The sequence below is a fragment of the Eimeria necatrix genome, genomic scaffold (assembly GCF_000499385.1).
Source record: "Eimeria necatrix Houghton genomic scaffold, Enh_scaff85, whole genome shotgun sequence".
NCBI classification, from domain to species: domain Eukaryota; phylum Apicomplexa; class Conoidasida; order Eucoccidiorida; family Eimeriidae; genus Eimeria; species Eimeria necatrix.
The window spans coordinates 71,708-80,542 of record NW_013654657.1 but is presented as its reverse complement, the minus strand read 5'-3'; the positions used below and the strand labels follow the sequence as shown (position 1 = coordinate 80,542).

Sequence of the window (8,835 nt, the reverse complement as noted above, 5' to 3'; positions counted from 1 at the left end):
TAAACGGGACAAACTCGCACTCATCCAAATGGCAGCAGCCACAAATTCCGCACGTGTGAAGGCATGCTGTCGAGTTGTCAGTACATTAACAAGGAAGCGACAGACAGAAACATACTCGCAAGTGCATACACCCGCATGGTGTTGAAAACGCGCATTGTATCCAGGGCACGAAGCCTGGAACCTGGTTGTTGGCAATGCTGTTCGTCTGCTGTGGGTTTCGCCTTAAGCGCGTGGTTCCACTTTCCAGCAACCATCATGTATGCCAGCTTGCCCCTGAAGGATTACAGACTCCTTAAAATGCTGATGACACCAAGGAAGCTTCAATCAAGCTTGAGTAAGCTTCTCTGGTGGTTTTTCAGCATATCGTCTATTGCTTCGGCGTGGCTTCGCACCTTCGCCGCTGTCTGTACAGCCTCTGCAAATGTGCTAGCGCTCCCCGCCTCCTTCCTGGCTTCATTTAAAAGGGATCGAAGCTTGTGTAAATCAGCAAGCTTTGGACCTGGAAAAGTCACGCTGCTCGAGAAAGCGTGCTCGGCAGCTCTGACACTGCTTTCGACTTCATCCTCCAGAAATACTTGCAGATTGCTCTGCAGCACCAGCGTCATTGATCTTTCATTGTACTTCACGAGGTTAGCTATACTATCCTCCATTTCATCAAGCAGTACTGTAGCATCCGCCAAACAGCTCTTGTTTCGGAGCTTTTTGACAGCGTTCTGAGTTGCCTCGTAGTGCACTGCAACCGACTCCTCGATGGCCATTGCATCGTCAAGTAGCTGCTCCTTCAACGGAGGGCTAAGCTGCCCAGCAACTGTTCGTTCCCCACCTCCGATATTCAGATTAGAGCTGCACCTTCCTCTAACAGTAGACAGGTTGGCTCTTGCTGAACTAATTTGTTTTTCGGCGAAAGCGCTGGCCTCTGTAGTCGCTTTTATCAGTAATGCAAGGTCTTCGGAGTTCAGCTCGGTACGAGGAGGAGACATGATCTTCGTTAACTCCCAGCAATCTTCCAGCAAGTCCAGCGTCTTTTCGTTTAGTTTTTCGACACGCCCAAACGAAGCATTGGCGCTCTCCACTGAGGTGCTTGCCTCCACAGCTCGTTTTTCTCTATCTATACTTCCCATAAGCTCTCTTGCACATTCCAGTTTCTTCATGAGAAGTTGAATACTTTCACTGTTTTTATAAGCAGATGCACCACCCTCCTCTGGAGAGGCCTCCACTGTGTTTGGTACCAACCCAACGTAGACTGTTAGGACGCTGCAAGTCAAATGGAGAGTCCTCATCCACTCTTCAACTGTACTCAAGAGACGTATGCGTATGCCGTTCATTGCAGTCTCCTCCACTTTCGTTGCTCTCTGAAGTATGTGGGCTTTTCTGTCACCCATGGAACGCAACCATTCAAGCTCAGCTGCAGCAGACAATAAAAGCTCTCCATCTGCCTCGTTTGCAAATCGCGCCGACATCAGAAGCCTCTTATGTGCACCATCAAACATTTGGCACACGTTAATTGCACTGTTCTGGAGAGAACGCAAATAAACCACGAAGGGAAAAACTGCCTCCCCTTCGATAATATCACTTAGCTGAGCCGTCATCACTCCGCCCTTTTCGTCCAGATCTAGCAGACCAAAATTAGGAACTTTTGAGCCGGCCTTTGCAAGCGCTTGTGCCTGCTGAAGGGACATTTGATGCAGACGGCGTAAGGCCTGTACAGCATTATCAAGATGCATCTTGCGTCCTGCCTCTTTGGTTGCCGATGCTACAGCTGCTTCTGCCTTCTTCACATTTTCTCTTGCACAATCTAGAAGTACCTGAGACTCCTGTGAGTCTAATGCCAAGGCCAGACGGACTGCCAATGGCAGGAGACCCCGCACAATCTGTACTCTGCTTTGTTCTTTCGCCGTATGGGCGCTGACGGGCGGCTCGCTTGCGCCTTTTCTCTCTTGTGCGGAAGGTCTTCCACCTTCTAGAGTATGGAACAGCTGCCCCTCCTTCTGCGTCCGCTGGTTTTGTTCCTTCAGCGCAGGCCGCTTTTTTTTATGAGCAGCCAGCAGACAGAGCGACAAGAATGCGAAGGTAGTAATTAGACTCTCCCCCGTGGTCCATTTGCGAACGACACCAACCCTTGGTCTAGTACTAGGCACATTCGAAGCTTGTCCAGGATTCGCTTCTGTCGCGTCTGCTTCTGGCCAGGACTCTGGAGTGGTTTCTGATACATCCTGGTTCGACACGGGCAACACAACAGTCTCCGTCTTGCCATAGTCTTCGTTAATATAGTCATAGCTCAGAAATGAGGCAAAAGAAAACAAAGGTTCGTCGACAAAGAGCACAGTGAAAGCTCCAATAGATTTGAAGAGTTGCACATTGATCAGAAGAAAATTTGCCCAAAGCACCTGTAAGGTCAAATTTCCCCACATCGCAGGTTGGACCACAGTTCGAATATCACAAATACAGGGAACAGCGCAATCGAGGCATATTGCTGAACCAGCTTCGAACAAAAGAGAAATTCAGTGAACAATTAAATGTCAGTCTCGCTGCTTGTAGCGCCTAGCGCATCCTCCACTAGTGCACAGTCCTTGCCGACTCCATAGAGATTTTAACTCCATTTAATCCAATTACCCATAACCACAACAATTGATTCAACAAAACATAATAAATTCAAGGACTCGAGAGGCCTTATATACAGAAAACTGCCTGTTTCCGCATCATGCTGCCTTGCTGTGCACCCAGAGTCACCTATGGCCATACACTGGGCAGTTGTGGTGTTTGAAGACTGTTTGTTTGAAGACCGTCGATATCTTTCACTTTTCCCAAAAGCACAAGCTTAAATTTATGTGATTTTTTATTTTTGTACTTTTGTAGTCCATTTAGCATTAGTTCTGGCCCCATTTTCGTGCCCCGGATGGCAACTTCCACCCTCCGATACTTCTTTCCAGGCTCGATTACATCCCATTGTTTCATGCATCTTCATATCTGCTATGCTGCATTACTGCTTTCTTGCTCACATCTGTTGCTAGGGCTGTGGATGGGCAGAAAACCCTTAACTGCTCGTCAGTTATCCCTTAATGGCTATATTAGGGCTACTTGTTTTCAATTGTTTGTGCTTATTTTATGTCGGTTGCTTCGTGTTTCTCTCCATGCGAGTCTCCTAGCATTTCTGGCGATTCTAAGGACTTCATTAACTGCATTACCTGGATTTTCGTGTTTAAAATCAACGAAAGGCCCTCTATATTTTCATTTTCTTCCTTCTTTCCCTTCAACTTACTATGCCCATTGCGTGCTCCTTCTCACCAATTGTAATTGTGACTACTCGCAGGTATTCTCATCAAATTATTTCATTATACAGAGCCTTGCTTACTTCAACCACCAGCATTAGGAGCTCGGCTCAGCAACGTGGCTCATCGTGGGTAAGGTTGTGCCGCTATCGTCATAACGCCTGGAACACTATACAGTATAGTGCAGCACAGAGCCTTGAGGCCAAGCAGATCGAAGTTTACTCATTTAAGACGTGAATTAGATGTACTGCACGTATAAGGACAGAGCTCTCGGGATGGCTAGACTCAGCACATATCCCAGAGCGAGGCATCAGGTTGATGTGAGTTAAAAGGCGGATCCATCAAGCGAAAATGCTTAGTAACAAAGAAGCGCGCACCAAGTGAGTGGGAGTCTCAAAGTAACGTGTAGTTCTTCCAAGTCCAATAGCGAGGGCCCTACCAGTCCCTTCGAAAGACAGCGCCGCAGCCACATCGATGTTGGTGCTGGCAGCTTCCGGGCCTTCGCATCCGTTCTTTTTGCCCTTTTCGTTATTTCTGCTCCTAAAATAGCTGCATAGTCTGTCGCGTTTGTTACTGGAGACGCAGCCGTTGCAACTGCGACGGCCAAACCAACAGGGAGGTTTGGTACCGGGGCCTATTTGCTATAGCCTGGCTTTGGGATTTGATTGTCTCACACGACATAACTGTAACAGGGTATAACCTGGCAAGCACAGAACCTTGTGAATGAAAGATGATGCAGTAGACTTATACGGAGCAAAGGCAAAGCGAGAAAAGAGTGCCTCCAGCCTAATGTGGCTGCGACCTAATAGTGAGAAAATTGTCAGGCCCGATTGCAGAGCAGACGGCAGTAGTTGTGTGCCCGCTACTTAAGCGATGCAGCTCGGATAAGGTGTTTGTTCAGCAAACATGAATGAATCTGCATCATCTTAGTAGGCCGCAGAAGTAAACCCCATAGTGGCCCAATTGAGATACTTGGCGTGCTACGCCAACCTGCCTTTCTCCACTCACAACCAGTCGGTCTGCCGCTGAATAAGCTCCACACGAGCATCACCATTTTATTGACTGGCAAGCATTCACGAGAGAATGTTTCATGCCATTTGACGCGACTTGACTTAATCTTGACGTGGAAAAGCTAGTTAGGTTGTTCAAAAGAGAGCGGCTTGACTTGCCCCTTGGTGATGCTGGTTCGGCAGTATGCTGGTATATTCTCCTTACTCTCCCGCCTCTCTACAGCGTGGTCGGGAAAAACCCAGCTAATTTCCTCAGCTGTATCATGCAACGGATAAAAAAGAAATTTTCCATCTATAGCCAGGGATTGGTAGCTCTCCTCCCTGCTCTGGAGAAGCGTCTTCATTTATTTGGTGCCTTTAAGGTTACTGCATGCAGACCTACGCTAACCATCAAGCTCGCAATCACCTGCATCGGCTGAGCTCGCCTGCACGCCAGAATCGTCGCATCATTCGATGCCTTGATTTGTTGGCGGAGTTCTGAGGCTTCACAATTGTGGGTTTCCAAGACGAGCAGGCCCAGGTTGCCGATACGTTATTGGAACAGTCTAAACACCCTGCGCTTTCGGAGCCAAGCAGATTGTCACGTATCTTGTTCTTTGCTGAAGGAACTCCGGCTCTGCTGGCATCAGGAGCTGAACAATGCCAGCAACATGGCACCATCTTGGGCATTCAGCGAGGCTGAAGAATGGTGAGGCAGTCGCGGGGCACGCATATGCTTGCCCCGTCAGTGCCTCAGAGCCCGCTGCAAAACCCTGTCGACGTTCCCTTGAACAATGAACTATTCAGTAAGACCAGCGTTGTCGCAGCAGTAAGTGCTGTGCACTACACTGGAGCTGCTGCCAAACTTGCTGTTATCAAGTCGGCTGCTGCTGCAGTGGCTGGTGATGTATTTGATGCTTTAATTGCTCTCGCGCGTTCCATTTTCTTTTTAGAAACTGTTGGGGTTATATAATTTAATATTGGCTATTGGCGTGATGTTCCGAGATATTTATTCGTTTACCGGTTCCTCCATGCCATTCTCCCAAACCCAACTAGCCTTGCTTCTTGTACAATTCTGCTAGCCTATTGCAACTTGTTTTGCCGCTCTACCAATACGTCTACTTGCAACAACCAGAGTGGGCAACAGCTAAGTGAGTTTTTTCCTGAATTGAATGTGCACACTGGAACCGCGGATGAGTTAGGGATCAGTGTAGTGTTCTCCGCCAAGCTTTGCTCCTATGCAACTCTTCCGTTTTTGCTACACAGGTCATAGTCATTGTAGCGCCCAGATGTTAGGAAGGCAACTCTTTATCTCTCGTGTCTTCTCTTTCCTTGGCTGTGCTGCGCACCTAAGCTTCAGTGCCTCTTGTGATCCATAAGCGCCCGGCACAACTGCAGCGCATATTACGTCTTGCATGGTAATTGTTTGTGTATTTTTTTCCAATCTACGTGCTCGAGCTAAACAACCGTGAAGGCCAGTTCTCGGCCTCATTGTAATGGCGCGCGCTATGACTGCCACATGGCGTCGTCACGAGTGACCCACTATTCGCATTGCATTTCTCTGCTTAAGGATAGCTTGGGCGAGCTCGTGTATGCATTGATGAGGTCTAACGGGCCCAGAGCTTTTTATACATGCCGCGACAGGTGAAGGCTGGGCAGGTAGCCGTCTTTCCTAGAGACGAAGTCTCTGCGCCTTTCTTGTGGGGAATCATATTGTCCTGTTATAATAGAGCTTAGCCTCAAGAAGAGAGGGTCCCTTTCCGACTATTCAGGTTGCATTCCGGTTACCTTGCATGCCTCAGGGAGCTTCGTTCAACAAAAGATGATTGATGTGACAATGCTGTCAGGTCTGCCAACTATATGAGCATTCAAATAAACTAGGGCTCAAGAACGCCCCTACAGCCTGCGCGCAGCGGCATTGCGCCAAAGGCGGACGGATGAGGAAGTGGGAAAAGCCTGCAGGCGTCGAGCAGAGGTGGCTAGGAGACCGCGAGGGACAGATAGCCTTTCCTGATTTGCATTTCAAATATCCAAGCCCTTTCTAAAATACAGTGAGGCTTGTTCCTTCTAGTCGAAGGTAGCACTGCCCAAAATGCAAGCGGCCTTCGGGACCCGTTGCATGCTTGGCCAAGCATGGTACCTTAGCTACTAAAATCAGTGCAGTCAAAAAAATGGGCCTACCGTACACTGTTGAAACTATAGCAAGCTGGTCTTGGACTATAAAACGCAGAACTAAAAGGATGCGTTTCGTCATTTTCTAAAGGCATGGTGAAGAATAGGGGAGACGCCAGTAGAGCAGCAAAAAGGCTGCCTAACTCTTTAGTAACCAAATATACTCGGACGCTTTTGCCCTCTTATGTGGGTTAGGGCAGTTTCTAATGTACAATAACAATGAATTTACCTACCAGTCTGATGCTGAAAAGTTTAAGAACGCCTAAAACTTATCATAATGTCCGGTTATTATTTTTAAGAATGCCGATGCCTGTGAGAGGCGAGGCCGCTACAGAGTTCGGAGTACACTAATGCACTTCACTGCCCACATACCATTGACTTACGCTGTATCACCCTTCTTCTCCAGTCTGCCTAAATCTTACGTTCACACATGCTGAAGAACGCAATGCCTCCAAGCTCCGCGGTGTTTCTAACGACCGTCAGCGCTACAGGCATCGTCCTTCTCTCTGCTATGCCCAATTGAGAAGCCAGTGACAATGCCGCAGCTTGCTGCATTTACAACGTCAGCCAGCCAGAAATCTTGCCAAGTCTCGCCTATTCTGCGTTACGTAGTATGTAGAGCCGCGACAACAGCACATTCAGTGCGTCGCTTCTGAGAACTCCATATTATTACTGGCGCACGTCCTGAATGCACAAAAATATTTTGGGCACAGGGTTTATCAGCACAAAAGCTTCCTGCAGAAGTGCCCTTTGTATGAAAAAGCCGAGGACCCAGACTGCATAGGACACTCGAGTCAGCAATACGCTAGTCTGTTTTCAGGAAAAGGTGGGCCTTCTTCATTGACTTGAACGGTTTATCACAATAAACCAATACATAGAGAGAAATAGTTATTCTCTATTCAATACATACAGCAGGACCTAAGCACCGCACTGTTTGTGCACCTGTGTCGGCCGTTCCCCAGCTGGGCGGGCACCACTCATCTCCACTGTGACAACGTACACTACGCGTGCCTCCATAGAACTAGCTGCCAGCTTCTAGCTGGATTCGTTTGGATTTGCGGCACATGTGGCGGCACCACTAATTATTTATTAATCGAAGAGGTGAGGCTGTACACACTTGCTCACTCATTCACCAGAGAGACGACGCCGCGACACATCTGAGTGCTCACAACAGAAGGACACCAGCAAAGGGTTGAGTCGGCGTGTTGATTAATTTGTTGCTTTGGGTTTCTTCCCATGTAAATTCTAATGCCTTTTGGGGCCTGGCCATCACTAAGGCCCTTCGAAGGGAGAGCCGAGCGTGGTGTTTAGCTGCGTCAGCCCTAACCCGTTGAAGAATGGGATTAACGAAAGACAGTGACTGTGCGGTGAACTACCCAACGGGCTTCCGCCGCATTTTTGGCTTTTTAGACACTTTCTTCGATGAGAAGTTTGTTCATAAGGAGTGAGTTATATCCTGAGGTGAACCACCTCAATGTATGTAGGCGGAGCGCGCGACGCCGTATGCCCCACAGCTGATTTCTGGCAATCCCGCGCTTTTATATATGCATACATCCACAAGAAGAGTTCCTCTAAGGAGAGCGCCCCTACTTGTCTGCATCTGCGCATCGGATGTTCTCTTCGTCAACGGTGTTCATGTTCCGGGCACTTGTTTAATTGGTTCTGCGTGTTGCTCACCAACACATTCGATTGATTATTCCAATAAAATAATCTACCTTTTATCGCTGCCATATCTTATTGCAGGGTGACGACCGTCTGCTTTCGACGGCGGGAGGAAGCGCTTCTTTGCTTGAAGGCTCTACTTCCGGAGACGCAAAGCCGGCTTAACGCATCGGATCCCACCTCGCGCACATCTCTTTTAATCAGCTCCAAGCAAGGCGAAACGGACAGCTCACCTAACTGGACAGTTTGGGAAGAGCACAAAGATATTGAAGACTTTAGTCCGAGAATTGCGGTGTAGGCGCGCTGAGGGCTCAACACGGGGGCATGGTGGTGTAATTCTGCTTGTGTAATTCCGAAGTTCTGCATGCATATTCAGAAAAATGCGCATGCGTTTTTCTGTCTGTGTGCGTGGGTGCACAAACGCACCGGAATTTTTTTCTGTTCGGAATACAAGCGCTTCTGTCAGAAAATATTTCCTGTGTCCGCATGGTTGCACGTCGACGTGCTCAAATAGCCACTTAAATATTTCCGAGCGGATATGCCCGTGCACCTTCGTAGCTGCATAAGGCAGCGTTTCATGTAGTGCCGGAAGGCCAATTGGGTGCGTTATGGCGTAGGCTCGTCGAGTCATCTGACCTGATCGAGTTACGGAAGAAGGTGGCGTTCTACCTTCAGTGCCTTAACATCATAGGAAAGCTGTTGGACGAATTCGGGGGAGACACTCACTGACGGCACTGCTGTTT

General features: G+C 48.4%; 2 protein-coding genes across 2 annotated transcripts; one reads left to right on the top strand and one right to left on the bottom strand.

Moving 5' to 3' along the window:
- Positions 1-320: 320 nt before the first annotated feature.
- Positions 321-2,411, bottom strand: ENH_00079980 (hypothetical protein, conserved; the record flags this gene model as incomplete). Its single annotated transcript, XM_013583213.1, has 1 exon — positions 321-2,411. The coding sequence occupies one exon, from the start codon at positions 2,409-2,411 to the stop codon at positions 321-323; it is 2,091 nt and encodes a 696-aa protein (XP_013438667.1).
- A 5,356-nt stretch (positions 2,412-7,767) lies between these two features.
- On the top strand, positions 7,768-8,821 carry ENH_00079970 (hypothetical protein, conserved; the record flags this gene model as incomplete). Its single annotated transcript, XM_013583212.1, has 3 exons — positions 7,768-7,874; positions 8,174-8,386; positions 8,710-8,821. The coding sequence occupies 3 exons, from the start codon at positions 7,768-7,770 to the stop codon at positions 8,819-8,821; spliced, it is 432 nt and encodes a 143-aa protein (XP_013438666.1).
- Between the last annotated feature and the right edge of the window lie 14 nt (positions 8,822-8,835).